Source organism: Maniola jurtina, chromosome 27, assembly GCF_905333055.1.
Source record: "Maniola jurtina chromosome 27, ilManJurt1.1, whole genome shotgun sequence".
Lineage (NCBI taxonomy): Eukaryota > Metazoa > Arthropoda > Insecta > Lepidoptera > Nymphalidae > Maniola > Maniola jurtina.
This window is the reverse complement of record NC_060055.1, coordinates 4,996,604-5,018,785: the sequence shown is the minus strand read 5'-3', so window position 1 is coordinate 5,018,785 and position 22,182 is coordinate 4,996,604. Positions and strand designations below refer to the sequence as shown.

Sequence of the window (22,182 nt, the reverse complement as noted above, 5' to 3'; positions counted from 1 at the left end):
GTGAACCGATTTTCTTGGATTGTAGCTAAGAACTCTCGATCAAGCCACCTTTAAAAAAAAAACTAAATTAAAATCGGTTCATTAGCTTAGGAGCTACGATGCCACAGACAGATACACAGATACACACGTCAAACTTATAACACCCCTCTTTTTGGGTCAGGGGTTAAAAATTCAATCCCTAGGGAGGAAAAATAAGGCGGTTTCGTCCATGTGGACGAGGTCGCGGGCATACCACTAGGTAATATATGATTTAAATACATAATATTATCTCACTGTTGATTATTTTAATTAATTATTCATATTTATGTAAATTGCAACTGTGTGTTTATAGAATATCATTTATGTAAAATATTTAGTAGCCAACTGATCGGCCCTTGGGGCGCCTTCGAATTTGTCGCTAAGTGGTCGCGCGGAGGATTTGTAAATCGATATAATTTCGATCAATGAAATGACGCGCGGCCGCAGCCTGGGTGTAGCGCTGCAGTCGCGCGTTTTAAGGGTTCCGTACTTCAAAAGATAAAACGGAACCCTTATAGGATCACTTTGTTGTCTGTCTGTCAAGCAACCTATAGGGTACTTCCCGTTGACCTAGAATCATGTAATTTGGTAGGTAAGTAAGTCTTATAGCACAAGTACAGGAATAAATCTGAAAACCGCGAATATGTGGTTACATCATTATTAAAAAAAAAAAATTAAAACTGTGTTTCAATTTTTCAAAATAAGATAACTATACCAAGTGGGGTAACATATGAAAGGGCTTTATCTGCACATCCTAAAACAGATTTTTATTTATTTTTTATGTATACTAGTTTTTGATTTATCGTGGAAAAGAACCCGAGTACGGAACCCTCAGTGCCCGAGTCTGACTCGCACTTGGCAGATTTTTCTTGTTGACATTTTAACACACTCCGGGCATTGGCAAGATATCATTGAAATATAGTACAAATTCATACATTCATACAATCTAGTGCAAAATGCTCTTTAAACTTTTTTGTCGCACTTGCAAACCAATAAATGAATGATATAAATAATAAATAAGCGATTACCCGCAATTATTAGGCTCATGTGAATTACATAAGGCCGGAATGCTGCATATTGATTGGCCATTATGGGCAGGAATGTGCCAACATTGAATACCCACAATGTTACACTGATTGCGAATTCATGAACGCCCTCTGTGTAAACGAGGTCATTGATGGATGGGGGTCCTAATCCAATAGGGGTTTCAAAAGAGATTGGCGAATTCCATAGAGTTTCGGACCCAAACTAACAGAACCGTGAGTCTCTAGCCCGCGTTCAAGAATCAAACTTCTCATAGTCTTACAAAAAACTTCATCAAAGTCTATCAAATAAAGTTGGGAGAAAAAGATATTTACATGTATTGCCATGTAACGGTTATTTATAATGTGTGCTTCTGAATAATTATATTTTTGATACATTGATTGCGAATTCATGAACGCCCTTTGTGTAAACGAGGTCATTGATGAATGGGGGTCCTAATCCAATAGGGGTTTCAATGGAGATTGGCGAATTCCATAGAGTTTCAGACCCAAACTAACAGAACCGTGGGTCTCTAGCCCACGTTCAAGAATCAAACTTCTCATGCTTGTTCTAGTAAACCAGTCTAACAAAAAACTTCATCAAAGTCTATCAAATAAAGTTGGGAGAAAAAAGATATTCACTTGTATTGCCATGTAACGGTTATTTATAATGTGTACTTTTTTTTTTAATTTTTTTTTAATGAAAATATTACAATAAAACTTAAAGTTAGCCTTATCTAATTACTATACAAATCATGCCCGCGTGGAATGGGGCCAAGAATACTGGCTGCATTTCCGCTTTGGACAGCCAGGCTGATCCGTTGCGCAAAAAATGAGCCAGCCCTTCTGTCACCCGATGAGGCTATTAAACGCGGTGAAATGTCTCGTAAAAAATTTTTTGCACTTGTGAATTATTTTTGATCCCCATCTTCTAAAAGTATCAGGCTTACACAGAAAAATACTCTGAAAAATATTTTTAAAATTGAACGATTTCTGAATCTGAACGGTTTTTAAAAATGCTGGGTCCAAATTCGCCAACCTCCATTGTGCAGTCCACGCGGACGAAGTCGCGGGCCCAAGCTAGTATACTATGTAACTTAATTTTTTTTTTTAAGAAAAAGAATATTAGCCATGCTAATCATGACTAATACTCCCCTTTCCCCTCCAATCAAGCGTAAAGCTTGTGCCAGGAGTGGGTACGACAATAGTGCAACGGGTGGGGTTTGAATCGCCGACCTTTCGGAATTCAGTCCGCTCCTCAACCGTTGAGCTATCGAGGCTATGAAATTAAGCACGACATACATAACCGCGGTCTCCATATCGCTTTCAGTAATTATATATTTGTGTCAAGTTAGTGTCAAGAACCACTGGACAAATGGATCGATATACTATGGATCGATATTTGACCTCGAATATCAACATTCAAATCAAACCGATAATAGGGCCCCGTTGGTACCTTTGGGTACGCAACCCAAAAAAGTAAAACAACTTCATAAAGATTTCAACGCGAGTACAGCTCCTCAGAGTTTTGAACTCTATTTTTTTTAAATTAATCTATACTTACTAATAAAAATAAAATTGGAGTGTCTGTCTGTAATTTCGAAATAACTACCGCATATTAAGGTCATATGGTTATTTGAACGATACTGTAACCGAATCACACGTTTTTAAAATTTTTGTCTGTCTGTCTGTCTGTCTGTCTGTCTGTTTGAAAAGGCTAATCTTGGGAAAGGCTGAACCGATTTTGACGGGATTTTCACTGACAAGTAGAGAATTGACCAGGGAGTAACATAGGCTACTTTTTTAACCGACTTTCAAAAAGGGAGTTGTGTTTTTCTACCTATGTACACCGAAATCTCCGAGATTTCTGAACCGATTTGCGTCATTTCTTTTTTAATCGATAGAGGAACTTTGCGACATTGTTTCATAAAAAACTTGGAGTCCAACTCCTCAATCCTGATGCTGCAGGGGATCTGACCAATCCACGCGGGCGAAGCTGCGGGCATCAGCTAGTTGATTATTATAAGTCTGTGACCTACTTAAGAGGATCATTGTCAACGATCCCCCGTCGATTTCCTACGTATGATATTATTGTTCTCATCTCTATCTGCCCTGGTTCGTGTATTCTCGGTTCCTAGATCGGTGCATTTGTGATAACCAATTCTAATTGCTGTGATTGGCTGAATTTACCATGTTCTTGCTGCGACAGTGAGTTTGAGCCACTAGCGGAACAATGTTAGCCGGTCAGAAATGATTGCAATTAGTCAACCTGTATGACGTCCGTGTTCTGTTTTTGATTACAAAAAAGAAAAAATTGTTGTTGCAATCATCAATTTTAGCAAATAGTGAAAGAGAGTCGACCAATCAGAGGTCACAACTACCGTCACACTTTCTGTGAAACTATGGCAGTAGGCTTACCGAGTAATGAAAACAATTTTTCATTCTGTAATGTCATGTGGCAAGTAGGGTTGCCACCTGCCTCTTTTTGATTTACAGGCTACCACCATCAAAAATACGGGGTTTAGATTTGAAGAAATTTAAAAATTTGAAGTATTTGAAGAAATAGGCGGTGGTTCTCTCTGAAATGCATGGAAAGCCTATTTAGATATTTCAGTTTATTTGTAAGTTTTGTATTTTTTCTCTGTATGTTGCCGTGTCTTGATTGGTGAACTGTGTTTGCAATGTGATTTTAAATAAAAGATTTATTTATTTAAATAGCTTTTAAAAACTCTAGTTTTGTAAAGCAAAATGTTATACATTTCATGCATACAATCTTTGCATTTTAACTTAAATTTACATTTAACTTGTAATTCCACCTTCACAGTATCAATACTATGGCCGTAGCCAGGAATCGATTTCGGGAGAGGTTTTATCAGGGCCGGAACTGAATCCTGTCATGAGGAAAAAAACATTCGCTCAACTTTATGGGCTAATTACCTGGTTAGTGGAATTTCGCCTTTCAATTTGACAGTGAGATAAAATACAACAATAAAAAAGCGCGAGCGCAGTGAGCGTAAGTGTTTTTGGTTCAATTACAGAAAGAATTAAAGTGAAAGGGAAACGAGTTTAGCCATAGCAAGATTTTATTTTTAAAGCTCCCTATCCATACTAATATTACAAATACGACAGTATATCTATTTGCCTATCTATTTGTTACCCTTTCACGGCCCATCTTCTTTACCAAAATTTTGGTACTTACTATTCAGAGGTAACTTGCATCCCAGACATAAACTTTTTAGCCCGGAAAATCCCCCACGGAATTTTTAAAACTCTAAATTCATGCAAACGAAATTGCGGGGCTTACACCAAGTAATACAAATTCAAAGCGCGAGTGAAGTGAGCGCGAAATGTTTGATATATTTCCAAAAAAAAATTGGTAAGCAAATGCAAGAAATAGTATAAGTATTATTTTAGGCTTAGGTTTTTGACGGCTTCCCAGGCGCAGTCGCCATTTCTAAATTTCTGGTCTGGTGGGAGGCTTCGGTCATGGCTAGTTATATGGTTAGTATGGCCCTAACGGCCAAGAAATTAGACTGCATCATCACTTACCACTAGAAAAGATTAAAGTCACGGGCTAACTTGTATAAAAAAAGGCTAACATCCTCAAACCAAGCCCCGCCGCCTTGGCTACGACCATGATCAATATCGAGTGGGTTTCGGCTACGCATTGCCGCAAAAGGAAAATATTCTTTCTACTGGACATAACGTCAGTGTTCGGTTTCGCCAGCCAAGTGCGAGTCAGACTCACGCACCGAGGGTTCCGATTCGGGTATTTTTTTCGACATTTTACACGAGAAATCAAAAACTGTTATGCATTAAAAAAAATATGCATAAAAATAAATAAAAATCTGTTTTAGAATGAACAGGTAAAGCCCTTTCATATGATAACCCACTTGATATATTATGTAGTTTACTATGTAGTATTATTATTTATTATGTAGTATTATCTTACTTTGAAAATTGAAAATACTAATATTTGTTCATGAACACATGACAGACGGATAGAAGGACAGATGGACAGACGGACAGACGGAAAGACAGACAGACTGATAGACAACGAAGTGATCCTATAAGAGTTTTTTTTTGCTTTTGAGTTACGGAACCCTTAAAATATTTAGTTTTATTTGCCCCGTATTTTATTTTCATAATTACCGGTTTCTCTATCCTGACATACGGGGTAACCAGTAAAATACGGGGCCTCTGGCAACCCTATTCGGAAAACACTGTCACATTCAAGTTAATGTCAAATATTTTGTTTTCAATTACAGAAAGCTGCATCAATCATTATTACAATATTTTCTTTGTTGTGATTGGCTGAATTTTTGAGTTTCAGCCAATAAACAGACTGTTTGCCAATTAAACGTCATAACAATATAAATGCCAGAAAGTTTAACCAAATAAAACAAACTTAATGAGAACCTAGTGAGAATGCAAACGGCACACAATTTATAATACATATTATGTTAGTCGTATATAATAGATATTATAGTAGTCGTTCACTTTGGTAATAGTCAGATTGTCATCAGTAAAATTGATATTGGTCGATGTATCGTAAATTATTGTTTCGGTGACAAATATTTTTATTATCTATTTATCTTTGAACAGAATGGAATAGAATGAAATGGAATGGAATACAATGATAAATTTTTATTCCTGTAAACTTTTAGGTAAACTTCAAAGTGTTTTTGGATGGTCAGAAAAATTTACCACTGGTTCGGAATGCCGTTCCTACGTTTTCTAGGGTTTCGTACCTCAAAATGAAAAACGGAACTCTTATAGGATCACTTTGTTGTCTATCTCTCTGTCTGTCGTGTGTGTCAAGAAAACCTCTAGGGTACTTCCCGTTGACTCAAAACCATGAAATTTGGCAGGTAACCTAACTGCGTAATTTTGGGTAGTTTTTTTAATCGATAAAGAAAGTTTGCGACATTGTTCAATAAAAAATTTGGATTCCAACTCCTCAATCCTGATGTTGCAGGGGACCTGACTACTAAAGCTAATGGGATTTAAAAAGTGTCGATTATTAATTGATATTGAAGGTATCTATACCAAGTAAACACTTTGTCGTTGACCTCAACCCTGATGCTGTAAGAAATTGCATTCCTAAATCCTGGTGATCCCTCGGGATTTGAAAAGGATAATCCGTTTAAATATTCTTACGTGATACAGAAACAAGTTGCATCCCGGGGACGGGCTATTACGGAGAGGCAACTTTTGTTCTGGGAAATGAAAGGATCGGGATTTTTAAAAACCTAAATCCACGCGAGCGAAGCTGCGGGTATTAGCTAGTTGTAAATATGTTTAGAAACTACTATAAGATAATAGATAAGGTACTTATTTCCTTATATTTTTAATGTATGGCAGCGCGCGGTTTTAAATTATAAATTGCACGTCCTGTCCTTTTCTGTAATACATTTTTTTCTCAATATCTACCGCTTTATCTCATAGCAAGAGTCTGTAAGACATAATACAGTGAAAATAGTCAAAATATACAATTTTTGCAGTTTCCACGTCAGTACCTGTCGAATTTTTCTAACAGTGTAAGCAGCAGAGCTGAGTTTACCATCAAGTGTTGATATGTGGGTGTTCCATAGAAGCTTTGCATCTAACATTATACCGAGAAACACGGGGTTCTCCTTTATTTTCAACATATGATTATTTATCAATGAATTTATGTCATTTACGGTCCTGGTATTGGGCAGTGTGAATTCAACACACTTAGATTTCTTTGCATTTGGAAGTAAATTGTTAGCAATAAATCAGAGAGTGACCTGTGATATGGCATTACATATAGTATACATTGTCAAAAATTATAATATTAAAGCTGTGCGTATTGCGTGAGGAATAGGTTGCAAGAGAGTTGCAACTTGCAGGGTTTGATGCATACGCTATTGCCAGCAAACATGAGACATATTTTTATCTACAGGCAACGTCTGAGTAGGTAACGCATACGTCTAACGCAAGTTGAAATGTATTCAGTTAGACCTATCGACAAGTTTGGAGTCGGGTGCAGTCTAAATGTGGCCCGTGTGTTTAGACTGTCCGTTTCTGTCAGTTTCACGTGTCGTCCCCCGCACTTCACCACCCCGCTTGCACAAATCGAGACAGCACGAAATTTTCAAGATTTCTGGGTGTAATTTCTGGTTTTCGTAGTTCCCACATAATTATAACAATATAAAATATATAACGATAATTTTTTTACTACATAATATTCATTAAATTTTCTAGGTCTGTGGTTTTTCCAAATTTCATTAAATTGCTTCGTTGTCTAGAAAAACGAGCACAAAGTTGGGCCTTTTTTTAAAGAAAAATACAAATCTTTGAGCCCCTGTAATTTTAAAACTACATATTTTTAGAAAAATCTAAAACACCACAGACACAGATATTAGTTTCTAGACTATGTCTGCAAAATTTCATGGACTTTGGTTGCTTAATATTCAAATGAAATGGGAACTACGATTGTATGGAGTAAGTGACGGAGAGAGCTCTGTTAAGTCACCGAATAAGTCATGTATTCTCACAGAATAATTATAGGTAATCCAGGTAAGTACTATGGTGAATTTAGATAGATAGATGAAATCTTTATTGCATACTAGAAGATGCCCGCGGCTTCGCCCGCGTGGATTTCGGTTTTTTAAAATCCCGTAGGAACTCTTTGATTTTCCGGGATAAAAAGTAGCCTATGTGCTAAAAAATGAGAAAAAGAGCAGCATCGGTGATGAGCAGAGTCCGTGGTAGCTCCAACGGCATTCTGAAGACTTTGTCTGAAAAACTAGATAATCCATTTATGAGACACTGGATTGGTTTGCACATGCACTCTTAGTGTCTCATGGGTGGGTATCTAGTCAATTAAAATATAATATAATAAATAAACTAACCTAGTTACTAACATAGTCTTAGGCAATTGTTTGTATTACTAACAAAATGGATATAATATCTGGAATAAAGATTATTATTATTATTATAATTATTATATTATAATCCAGGATATTATCTATCTCCGTTCCAAATTTCAACCAAATCCATTCAGTAGTTATTGCGTGAAAGAGTAACAAACATACACACACACGCACACACGCACACACATACAAACTTTCGCCTTTATAATATTAGTGGGAAAAAAACATGAAAAGGAACACAACACGAAAGGAAGAAACAGAAAAAAAAAACAATTGTGTGCAAAGGCGGCCTTATTGCTTAGAGCAATCTCCACCAGGCAACCTTTGCTGAAGCTAAGTAGGTATTTATTCTATGTTACTCATAACAATAATATTATGTTATACTTATCTAATTACATTATTAAAGACCGACATTTGTAAATTTGCATATTCATGAACAAAATAATATGCTTCATATCTCATACCAATATTTTAAATGCGAAAGTATGTCAGTCTATCTGCTAGGTTTTCACGACACATCTGTTTAACCAAATTGACGGCTAGATACTTACAGAGATGGGCTACTTTTTATCCCGGAAAATCAAAAAGTTCTCAAGGAATTTTTAAAGCCCCATCCGTTTAACCAATTTTGACCATAGGTTACCTGGATATAACTTGTAATCCGAAGAAATACATGGAACTTTACTTTTTATCCCGGAAAATCAAAGAGTTCTCGCGAGATTTATAAAAACCCAAATAGATGCCGGGGAATTATCTAGTAAATATATTTAGACCTTAGTAGATTTAGACCAAGGACCTCAATAACTCAACGGTTATAGGAGCGGACTGAAATCCGAAAGGTCGACGGTTCAAACCCCACCCGTTGGACTATTGTCGTACCCACTCCTAGCACAAGCTTAACGCTTAGTTGGAGGGGAAAGGGGAATGTTGGTCATGATTTAAATGACTAATATTCTTTTTTTTTTAAAAGACCTCAAAAGTCGGTCACCCATCCAGTCATTGACCTAAATCGATTAACCTTTACAGCCGATTTGCTGACCGGCTTTCGTCGGCATGATAAGTAAAGATAAATAATCGATGCCACTTCGATATGGTATTCTTTTTAATTGTCAATTAAGACAACAATAATCGTGTTTTTTAAATGAAACTGGAATAATTACTTCCATATTGTAGTTAATTGACAGTGAATGACAGTTTGTAGACGGTACGTGAGGTTCAATTTAATTAAAATGATTTAGTGATTTTATAATTTGTAATTTCATTCATAAATAAATACCTATCCATACTTCCGACCTTATACCAATATTTTAATGCGTAAATGTGTTTCTTTATAAGTTTGTCCTTTAATCACGCTGAAGATTTTTTACCTGACTGCGGCAAAGCCAAAAGGAAGGGTTATGATATTAGCAGTCTATGTATGTATGTGTGAATGTGTGTATGTTTGTATCCAGATTCTGTGTGTTCCACCGTAGCGCCTAAACCACTGGGCCGATTTTGATGAATGAGGTGTCAATCGATTCGTCGTAAAGGTCCGGGTGACATAGGCTACATTTTATACGAAAAAAATTGACCTGACGGATATTACATGAAAAAAGTGGGGGTCTCCAAATATTTTTTTGCTATTGTATCAAGTGGGGTGTCAAATGAAAGAGGAGAAAATTCTGAGTTCATAAATATAAATTTACTACAGCATTAAAATATACCAAGCGACAGAAAACAATTTTACTATAATATTTCAGCGTTTATTAAGACAATCGCAGTCGGGTTTTAGTTTTCGACTTTATCTTGTTGCGTAAACTGTTTACTTAACTGGTCGGGAACACAAATCTTTAAAGTTTAGGGGTTTTTTACTTTAGGGTTTCAAAAAAATTAATTCACTAAATCCCCACCCCGGTTGCCATCTCAATCTGTCGCGCACTATAGTTGGTCATAATAATTAATTTGCGATTACGGATAACGCAAACCTGTTATAAATAACAAAAATTGGGCAAGTGTAAGTAGGACTCACATACGAAAGGTTCCGTACTATATTTTATTTATAGACTAGCGCTTGGCTGCAATCAGACTTGCTAGCAAGTGATGATGCAGCCTAAGATAAAGCGCGCTTGCCTAGAAGTTGCCTATTCACTCTTGACTTGAAGGTACCCATATTAAAAGTGGAAGGGAAAACTGATGCCGGAAGGCGTTCTATATCCTAGCGGTTCGGATTAGAAACGGGGAAGCAAATCGTTTCGTACGTACAAGATTTAACACTTTTTTTTTTTAATTTTCATAGCAACCATTTTGAAATTTTTAGTATTTGTTTTTATAGCGGCAATAGAAATACACATTCTGTGTAAATTTCAAGTTTCTATCTATTACGGTTCACGAGATATAGCCCACTGACAGACAGACGGACGGATGGACATCAGAGTCTTAGGTTAAGATCTATAGACCGCACTTTGACTTTGGTTAAAACGAGACAGCGCTATACTGCTGACATAAAACCGTCTCGTTTTAACTGAAGCTTAACAGGGCTCTCTCCGTCACTTACTGCATACAGTCCTAACGTCCCAATTTCATTTGAATATTAATCAACCAAAGTCCATGAAATTTTGCAGACATATTCTAGAAACTAATATCTGTGTCTGTGGTGTTTTAGATTTTTCTAAACATATGTAGATTTAAAATTACAGGGGCTCAAAGATTTGTATGTGAATTTTTAAGACCGCGTAACTTAGAAACCGAATATTTTAACTGAAATCTGGAAAACTACAGGCATAGATATTAGTTTCCAGAATATGTTTACAAAATTTCATGGACTTCGGTTGCTTAATATTCAAATGAAATTGGAACTACGTTTGTATGGAGCGAGTGACGGAGAGAGCCCTCTTAGGTCTGAGCAAATTCACTCTAGATAAATATATAGAAATAAACTCTACTCTAGATCTCAGGCTTAGGAATAGGGTTCCGTTGTTGGCAACCTTGCGCTACGGAACCCTAAAAAGAGACGCAAAATTCCGTAGGATATAGGTAGGTATGTCAATCGTTATTTATAGATAAAAATAAACAAACAAAAACAACTTCCTTCACGTCTTATTGGTTTACAAAAAAATGTCGCAAAAACAGTAAGTAGGTATGACACTTTTGATATAATAACAAGTATGTATTCACAAAAAGTAGTAATTCCATGATCTAATTCTATAATGTAGATCGTATTTCAAGTTATATCCATAGTCTATACTGAATATTATAAAACCGGCCAAGTGCGAGTCAGATTCGCGCACTGAGGGTTCCGTACTCGGGTGTTTTTCCAACATTTTGCACGATAAATGAAAAACTATCACACTAATATTATAAAGGAGAAAGTTTGTATGTGTGTGTGTGTGTATGTTTGTTACTCCTTCACGCAAAAATTACTGGACGGATTGGGCTGAAATTTAGAATGGAAATAGATTATACCCTGGATTAGCACATAGGCTACTTTTTATCCCGGAAAATCAAAGAGTTCCCACGGGAATTTTAAAAAACCTACATCCACGCGAACGAAGTCGCGGGCATCAGCTAGTTATACATAAAAATAAGCAAAAATCTGTTTTAGGATGTACAGGTAAAGCCCTTTCTTATACCCCACTTGGTATAGTTATCTTACTTTAAAAATTAAAACACATTTTAATTTTTTTTTAAACAATGTAACCACAAATTCACGGTTTTCAGATTTATTCCTGTACTTGTGCTATAAGACCTACCTACCTGCCAAATTTCCTGATTCTAGGTCAACGGGAAGTACCCTATAGGTTTCTTGACAGACACGACGGACGGACGGACTGACAGACAGACAACAAAGTGATCCTACAAGGATTCCGTTTTTCTTTTTGAGGTACAGAACTCTAAAATTCTCTCAGGCAGGTTTCCTCACAATGTTTTCCTCACCGTTAAAGCAAGTGATATTTATAATTAAAAGTTATAAGTGCATGCCCGGGATCGAACCCCCGACCTTTTAAATAGAATGCGGACGCCTTCTACTACGCTATCAATGGAAAAAGCAAATTAATTCAAAGCTAATAAAATCGTAATGCTTCGTACAAGTATTTTAACAGGGCTTTCTCCGTCACTTACTCCATACAATCGTAGTTCCAATTTCATTTGAATATTAATCCGTGCCTGTGGTGTTTTAGATTTTTCTGAAAATATGTACATAGTTTTAAAATTACAAGGGATCAAAGATTTGTATGTGAATTTTTAAGACCGCGTAACTTTGAAACCGAATATTTTAACAGAAATCTGGAAAACCATAGGCATAGATATTAGTTTCCAGAAAATGCCTGCAAAATTTCGTGGACTTTGGTTGCTTAATATTCAAATGAAATTGGAACTACGTTTGTATGGAGCAAGCGACGGAGAGACCCCTCTTGATTGAAATTTAACTAACACGTTTGACATTTATTATTTAAAAATAATTGTAAATAAATAAACTGTGTATTAGCCTAGAGGCATATTTTAATAGTCAAATTAAGCACTTTCCAAAGGACACCGCTATTAATTTTAACCACCACTATGGCAAAGTGGTAAGCGTCTAAGTACCTACTATAGTCTTATGAGGACTAGGAAGTCCAAGGTTCGTTTCCCGATACCAATGGAAGATGTACCAATGTTCGTCCAAGTCGGTTAAACGGATAGACCGTGAACAAGTGTAAATTAAAAATTTATAACACCCCCGACAAGTGAAGTTTACAGTAACTAGAAAAAAGCTGATAACTTCCAAACGGCTGAACCGATTTTCTTGGATTATAGCTCTACACTCTCGATCAAGCCACCTTTCAAACAAAAAAAACTAAATTAAAATCGGTTCATTAGTTTAGGAGCTACGATGCACAGACAGATACACGGATACACACGTCAAACTTATAACTCCCCTCTTTTTGGGTCGGGGGTTAGCAAACAGACAGAAAAACGTTCGCCTATTAATTGTTCATTCATAAAAGTTTGCATTCCACACGAATTTCAATCGTAAACGATCGAATATCAAGAATTTCAATTCAAGCTATATCTCGCTCCATATAAATGCAAAAGCAATTCCAAAAGAAAACAATCTTGATACTTTAATAAGGGAAAACATTCCATTTTTAGTACCGTACTAGCTGATGCCCGCAACTTCGTTCGCGTGGATGTAGTTTTTTAAAAATCCCGTGGGAACTCTGATTTTCCGGGATAAAAAGTAGCCTATGTGCTAATCCAGAATATAATCTATCTCCATTCTAAACAGCCCAATCCGTCCAGTAGTTTTTGCGTGAAGGAGTAACAAACATACACACACACACACACATACAAACTTTCGCCTTTATAATATTAGTGTGAAGTGTGATTTCATATAAATGATATGTACCATAATATCAAAATGATAATTATAATATAGGGCAGACGGTAAAAGTATAAATACTGTGAGCATACTGGGTCGCATTATCAGTCTCACTTTGTCGAGAGGATAACAAACATGTACGCTAAACTGGTGAGCGACCTTTATTTATTATTATTAATAAATAAATTAAATTAAATTAAATAAATCAAATCAAAATTTTGCAATGTGTGTGAAGACGTTAAACTGTGAATTGGTGGTGAAACTTATCAATATATTTTTTGTTTTAATTTAGTACAATTTAATTTATTTAATTGTTAAAAATATTATTTATAAATAAATAACTTAAATTAAAATAAATAAATAATTTTATGCGATGTATATTATGAAGACTAAATAGTATTTAAATCGATGGAATAATCAATATGAAATTACAACTTTATTTTCAAATTCAATTTTGTGGCTAATAAAAATAAAATCAAATAATTATATTCAAAAAGCAAATAGTTAAGAAAATAGGTAATTTTTAAGCTAGGAAAATCTGTTCGCTAATTTTCCTAAGGTCAATTAATGCCCCTGAAAAATGAAAATCTGTGATACTAATATTAGCATTGAGCTCAAGAAGTACCGGTGAAGTGTGAGTTGAACTCGTACACAAAGGTTGCGTAATGGTTCCGTACAAGAAATAACACTATTTTTTTTATGAATAACCACAAAGTTACGGTTTTCGGACTATCCCCTTTATTTGTGCTATAAGAAATTAACACCTCATGATTCTAATTCAATGAGAAGTACCCTGTATAGATTTTGATACCCTTGACGGGTCTTGAAAGACAGACAGGCAGACAGACAGTGGTAGATTTTTTTTTGAACAACAACATTTTGAATTTTGATGTTTTTTTTTTTTTGACAAACAGATAAACAGAAGAGAGTTATGGATGTTAGCTTTGTGAGGCAACATTTACCAATTTACAAGTAGGTAGACACCTATAATTAAAAAAAAACAGTAAAAAAAAAGAAACAAGACAAAGTTGAAAACTAAAACCCGACTGCGATCGTCTTAATAAACGCTGAAATATCATAGTAAAATTGTTTTCTGTCGCTTGGTATATTTTAATGTTGTAGTACATTTATATTTATGAACTCAGAATTTTCTCCTCTTTCATTTGACATCCCACTCGATGCAATAGCAAAACAAAATTTTGGAGTCTCCCACTTTTTTTGATGTAACATCTGTTAGGTCAATTTTTCCGTATAAAATGTAGCCTATGACACCCGGACCTTTACGACGAATCGATTGACACCTCATTCATTAAAATCGGCCCAGTAGTTTAGGCGCTACGGTGGAACACGCAGAATTTTGATACAAACATACATAGACTGCTAAAATCATAACCCTTCCTTTTGACTTTGCCCCAATCGAGTAAAAAAAAAGATAAAAGCCACATACAGATAGGTACTCATTTTCGTTGTGCTTTTGAAATTTTCTCATGAAGAAAAATCTAATTTAAAATCTAGTTTTTATGTATTCAAGATCGCTTTAAACCATGTAATAGAACTATCACAAAACAAATCATTATTATTTGTCAGCCTCTTTGTCCATACAAAGTTGTGAAAATAACTGGCTAAGTTCGTCTCGGAACGTACATGATAGGGTTCCGTATTCAAAAATAAATAAATAAATTCATGTAATTAATAAAATAAAAATAAAATAAACAATTTTTATTTTATTTTATAAACAATTTATTTATTATTAGAATAATCGTATTTTCAGTTCAATTTTTAACAGACTTACAATTATTAATTAATTATTCCCGTAGGATTTCCGGTTTACTTCATTTTGGTTTTCCGGGTTACTTCTATTTACTTAAGTATGATTTACTTGACATACAGACATACAGAAACCAAACATGCCCGCGACTTTGTCCGCGTGGACTTCATAAATTTCAAACCCTATTTTACCCCTTAGGGGTTGAATTTTGAAAAATCCTCCTTTAGTGGGTGTCTACGTCATAATAGCTATCTGCATGCCAAATTACAGCCCAATTCGCCCAGTAGTTTGAGCTGTGGTCTTTACCTTTTATATATTGAAACTAAGGAACCCTAAAAATCGTCTATTTTGTGACATATTATGACCATTTCACGAAATCCGCCAACGAAATAGTGTTTTACGTAAGCAATACCTATTTCGTACCTATCTATTGCAATAAGGTTATGCACCATTTACTCCTACACTGTTACTCATAACAATAATTAGTTTTTACCTAATTACATTATAATAGAACGATATTTGGAAACTGACACATTCATGAACAAATAATAACTTTTTTAGGCTTAAAATGGTGAAAAAATTAAAAAAAAAATGTTTGCGTCGAATTTACCAACTCCTTTCTTGAAGTCTTTTTTATGAAAAGAAATAACGGAACCCTTATAGGATCACTTTGTTGTCTGTCTGTCTGTCTGCCGTGTCTGTCAAGAAGCTATAGGGTACTTTCCGTTGACCTAGAATCATGAAATTTGCAGGTGTCTTATAGCACAAGTAAAGGTAAGAATCCGAAAACTGTGAATTTGTGGTTAGGTACATCACAAAAAATAAATTAAAATGTGTTTCTATTTTCAAAGTAAGATAACTATACCAAGTGGGGTATCATATGAAAGGGCTGGCCTGAAAGACCTGTATATTCTAAAAAGATTTTTATTTATTTTTATGCATAATAGTTTTTCGATAGTGCAAAATGTCGGAAAAAATACCCGAGCACGGAACCCTCGGTGCGCGATTCTGACTCGCGCTTGCCAGGTTTTTTTAACATACAATATTTGTAGAGTGTTTCTACATTTAAATTCATTTCAAGGATTCAGGATCAAACTGAGAATTCCCTCACTCTAATAGCTAACACTACGATTAGGCTATCACAGTAACGGTTGACAAATCCATACTCCATACTAATATTATAATAATAATAATAATAATAATAATAATCCTTTTATTTAAAGCAACTATGGCTCAATTTGTTAGTATACAGACACTTAAAAACCTAATGTTAGTACCTTACCTAAACTATATTCGTGGCAACAGACAGAATTATTTACAAAGGTGGCCTCACCAACACTTTAACAATGTGTTTAAGCATTGGTGAGTCCATCTTGCTCGTAAACATGTTCAGGATGCTGTTGGAACCTGAGCGCAGTCTTTTCAGCAGTGATGCGGACTTCTTCCGCATTATTGCAAAGAAGTCATCAGTCCGCTCGTCTGCGAACATGCCTGAGGCTGAACAGAACCGCGGCAAGCCCAACAGCATCCTAAAACCATTATTATACTGCACCCTTAGGGTGTCTATGGCCTTTTTTGAAAAGTTGACCCACAAGCTTCCCGAGTAGAAGTTTTGGCAGTATGCCTTGAAAAGCGTGATTTTTCATTATAAATGCGAAAGTGTGTCTGTCTGTCTGTCTGTCTGTCTGCTACGTTTTCACGGATCAACCGCTAAACCGATTTTAATGAAATTTGGTACAGAGTTAGCTTACATCCCGGAGACGGACATAGGCTAATTTTTATCCCGGAAAATCAAAGAGTTCCCACGGGATTCCGAAAAACCTATCCGCTTAACCGATTTGCATGAAATTTGATACCGAGGTAGCTTGCGTCCCTGTTATTGACATAGGCAACTATTTATCCCGGAAAATCAAACAGTTCCCACGGGATCTATAAAAATCTAAATCCACGCGGACGAAGTCGCGGGCATCTTTAGTAGTACATAATTGAACAACAATCGGTCATCACACTTCACATCACACTAATATTATAAAGGCGAAAGTTTGTATGTGTGTGTGTGTGTGTGTGTGTGTGTGTATGTTTGTTACTCCTTCACTGGACGGATTTGGCTGAAATTCGGAATGGAGATAGATAATATCCTAGATTAGCACATAGGCTACTTTTTATGCCGTCAAACCAAAGAGTTCTCCCGGATTTCGAAAAAACTAATTCCAAGCGGACGAAGTCGCGGGCGTCAGCTAGTAACAATCTAAATACCAAACCGCGACAAGTTTGTTTGCCAGCCTACGCGTATTCGACATGACATGCCTACACTACCTATTCTAAATCGATCCATACTAATATTTTAAATGCGAAAGTGTGTCTGTCTGTCTTAGCAGGCAGACAGAAAACGTAGCCGTTTTCACGGCTCAACCGCTGAACCAATTTTAATGTTTAGTACGGACTTAGGATACATTCCAGGGAAGGACATAGGCTACTTTTTATCCGGGAAAAACAAACAGTTCCCGCAGGATAGCATGCTTTAACACATGATAAAATAACTTAAGCTTTGCACCAAAAATATTGTAACAATCCTCAATTATTTAATTTTTTAATTCATCATAACATTAATCATAACATTTTTTAATTTTTATTTTTTAATTTTTATATACGTGACATTTTATTTATATGTACCTAATCACTTTGCAGCGCCCTGACGGGGCGTGTGGGCTTCATGTTGTAATATTATAATTATTTTCTATTATGATGTAAAACATGAATGCAAATAAATAAAGAATAAAGAGTTATTATTAAAACCTTGAGTCACGCGAGCGAAGCCGTGGGTAATAGCTAGTAATATTATAAAGGCGAAAGTTAGTATGGATGTTTGATACTCTTTCATGCAAAAACTACTTTGGAAATTTGGAATGGAGATAGATTATACCCTGGATTAATACTAAGCTATTTATCCCGGAAAATCAAAGAGTTCCCGCGGGATTTCGAAAAATGTAAATCCACGCGGACGAAGTCGCGGGCATCAGCTAGTAATATTATAAACGCGAAATTTTGTATGTATGGATGGATGTATGGGTGTTTGTTACTCAATCACGCAAAAACTACTGGACGGATTGGGCTGAAATTTGGAATGGAGATAGATTATACCCTGGATTAGCACATAGGCTACTTTTTATCCCGATAAATCAATGAGTTTCTACGGGATTTATAAAAAAACTATATCCACAGGAACAAAGTCGCGGGCATTAGCTTGTTACACTATATTCTGTGGCATAACATAGTAATTATCAGATCGTTTGTGAGTAATAAATTCTATAAATTCGGTGTTTAGATGTCGTTTATTACATTCCGGTTTTATACTTAAGGTCTTCGCACATTAGACAGACTCCACTTATCCGAAAAACCATAACAGTTCGGGTCCCAACGTGTTAGAATGGTGATTTCGCATCGGATAGCGCAGTGTTGGAAACCTAGCGCTAGTCTATAAATTAAAAAAAAAATTGGTTGTCTGTAAAGTCGGTTTACTGACGATAGTTGAACGTGACAACAAAGGCCGATTGTGCTTCTTTGTCGGTCGTTGCGCGCTCTCGCTTGCACTTCAAGCCTTACATGGAACGCCTCAGAGCGAGGTAACGCCGCATGAGTCATGTTTTTTCGTGCGTGCAGCCGGCTCTATCGAATTATAAGACGTTGTCACGTCAAAAAGATTATACATCATCCCTAGCCTAATATTTGATCAGGTCAGGATTAAAACCGAGATTTCCCTCACTCTAATTCACTCTGATAAGGATCGAGCCGGACTCGAGTCTGTGTAGTGTGCGACGACCTTTACTCGATGACAATTGATTTTGAATAACTGCATTCCATTGTTCAATGTAATTTACAAATTCAGAAACTAATTAGAATTACATATTTATATTCGTGAAATTGTATGACAAACATCCAAACATACATTTTTGATTACTTTAGACAACGTCTTTTCTTTATTTAAAGAATACTATCCATGCTAATCATGACATACTCCCCTTTCCCCTCCAATTAAGCGTAAAGCTTGTGCCAGGAGTGGGTGCGACAATAGTGCAACGGGTGAAGTTTGAACCGCCGACCTTTCGGAATTCAGTCCGCTCCTCAACCGTTGAGCTATCGAGACTTTTAATAGAAGATCCTGGATTTGATTCCCGGTAGTGATTTTGATATTTATAATATCTAATTTCTAAATTACATATTATGATTTGATTAATTGGAAATATCCCTATTTGCAATCAGCGCTTATACATCATATTATAAGGTTTGGTGGGAGGCTTCGGCCGTGGCTACCACCCGACCGTCAAAGCCGTGCTGCCAAGCAATTTAGCGTATAGAAACCAAAGGGGTACTGCGGACTGCCATACCCCTTCTAGGTTCGCCCGCTTACATCTTAGACTGCATCATCACTTACCACCAGGTGAAATTACAGGCCAAGTGGTAACTTGTATCTGAATAAAAAAACTTAGCTCTCCCATTGGGTCAATGCGTACAGGAGTCATAAGTTAGGAAATAATAAGTCCCTGGCCTAAACTGGATGCACTGAGTATGACTCAACAGAACTATCGGCTCTCTCCGTCACTTACTCCATACAATCGTAGTCCCAATTCCATTTGAACATTAAGCAACCAAAGTCCATGAAATTTTGCAGACATATTCTAGAAACTAATATCTGTGCCTCTGGTGTTTTAGATTTTTCTAAAAATATGTAGTTTTAAAATTACAGGGGCTCAAAGATTTGTATGTGAATTTTTAAGACCGCGTAACTTTGAAACCGAATATTTTAAAGGAAATCTGGAAAAACCACAGGCATAGATATTAGTTCCCGGAATGTGTCTACAAAATTCCATTGAGTATGACTGGTTTGTACGACGAATTTTGTACGACGAATTTTGTGGAGAGACGAACTACGTTTGTATGGAGCGAGTGACGGAGAGACCCCGCTTAACTGTACGTAAACGCGATCAGAATATATACCGTCTATTTACTAATTTTACTGAAAGTACAGTCAAGTGCGAGTTGAACTCGAGCCCTAAAGGGGTTCCGTACCATATTTTTAATAGCTGCGTGGAATAGAATTAGAGGGAAATATTGTACCTACCTTGAAGATAAAAAAAAGATTCCGACGAATTGAGAACCTCCTCCTTTTTTTGAAGTCGGTTAAAAATGTGAACCAGACATATATTATTAGCGTGGCTAAATTAAAATCTAAAGTCTAAAGCAACTAAGAAAAAAAATCTACTTATTATAAACTACTAGCTGATACCCGCGACTTCGTTCGCGTGGATGTAGGTTTTTTAAAATTCCCGTGGGAACTCTTTGATTTTCCGGGATAAAAAGTAGCCTATGTGCTAATCCAGGGTATAGTCTGTCTCCATTCTAAATTTCAGCCCAATCCATCCAGTAGTTTTTGCGTGAAGGAGTAACAAACACACACACACACACACACATACAAACTTTCTCCTTTATAATATTAGTGTGATAAAAATCATCCGCGTAGATTTAGGTTCTAAAAAAATCCGTGGAAACTCTTTGATTTTCCGGAGTCCGAAAATTCGTTTCCATGGATTTTTAAGGCCTATGTGATTCTTCACATCTTTAACTATATACCCATGCAAAAAATCATGTCGACCGTTTGCGACGTCATTGAAGAACGAACAAACACACTTTCGTATTCATATTATTATACATAGTAGGTATATGAAAGTATAGTGGGTAGTGTCAGTGAGGTAGTGATAACCAAACACGAAACTAACTAACTAACTAACAACACTTGTCCCCAGTTCATCGTCTGCGTCGTCGCCGCGGTAGCGCTCGCCCGCGAGTACCCGGCCGGCGTGCACCCCGCAATCTGCCCCAACTACCCCTTCTGCGACACCAACACCCTCGCGCGCTTCACCCCGGACGGCCAGCCTATCCCCGAGTGGGTGTACAACCCCTCCATCCTGCCCGTAGCACCCGCTGAGTAAGTAGAGCAAGTTTACTTAATTAAAAACTAGATGGCGCTGAGCACAATTGCATCACGCTAAAGAAGCTTTCCTTCAATTTTTCCCATTAGTTATGGTGTGAAAGAGACGGATCACGTCTAAGAACATGTCTCAAATAGAACAGACCTTTCTGCGTTTGATAATCCTAATTGAATCGTAGGCTAAAACTAAAAAACTAGCTTACGACAGGGACTTTGTCCGCGTTGTCTAAACAAATTTCAGACCCCTATTTTAGCCCATTAGGGGTTGAATTTTCAAAAATCCTTTGTCTTCGTCATATTAGCTATCTGCATGTCAAACGGCCCGATGCGTCCAGTAGAGCTGTGAGTTACTGGATTAGTCAGTCAGTCAGATTTTTTCTTTTACATATTTAACAATATATATATTTTTTGTTTCAGCCCCCACGCTAATATTGCCCCTAAATACCCGGCCAACTTCAACGCGGCTGCTTGCCCCAACTACCCATACTGCTGGTGAACAGTTTAGACCCCAGGCCAGCCTTCCGGACCCAAGACATATGTTAATGCCAGACTTCAACACAAAACGTCACTGTGACATTTACAACTCTTCGAAATAGGGCTTAATTGCTTTCATCTCTATACCAACACAGCATAGCTCAGAAGTTGAATGACATTCTGTCAAATTGAATGCTATGCTGCTTGGGTATGAAATATGAATGTCATTCATCTTCAAGTTGAATGCTATTATACTCGCCCATATTGTATGTCAATAACATTAATGTTTTGTAAGAATTCTGTGTAAATTAGCAATGTCTCTGCCATATTTTACACGTACCTTATGAAATTGTAAATAACTCGAACTGATTTTTGCTCAGCGTTTTGGTTTTTTGTAAAAAAATGTGTAAAAAATTGTAAATAAATATGTAAAACTAAACATTTTCTTTTTTCATTAACTCCCCTAGATACAAGGTGTTAGATAAAGTGTAAATAGTGGGTCTCGTAGCGTAATACCCGTGAGAGATATGAGGACTTACACAGTGACGGATTAAGACTACATGATGCCTTAAGCAATCCATGCCTGTGGGCCCCCCTATCCGTATATCAACTAGAAAACCTTTACCGCCTAAAAACATTAGTTTTTTGTAAAATAAGATGATGAGATAGATGTAACG

The 22,182-nt window shown here is 36.4% G+C and overlaps 1 protein-coding gene across 1 annotated transcript; it reads left to right on the top strand.

Annotated features, from left to right (window-relative positions):
- The first annotated feature begins 13,305 nt into the window (after positions 1 to 13,305).
- LOC123879070 (cuticle protein 1-like) lies at positions 13,306 to 21,944 on the top strand. Its single transcript, XM_045926579.1, has 3 exons — positions 13,306 to 13,427; positions 20,847 to 21,028; positions 21,449 to 21,944. The coding sequence occupies exons 1-3, from the start codon at positions 13,413 to 13,415 to the stop codon at positions 21,525 to 21,527; spliced, it is 276 nt and encodes a 91-aa protein (XP_045782535.1). The 5' UTR covers positions 13,306 to 13,412; the 3' UTR covers positions 21,528 to 21,944.
- The last annotated feature ends 238 nt before the right edge of the window (positions 21,945 to 22,182 follow it).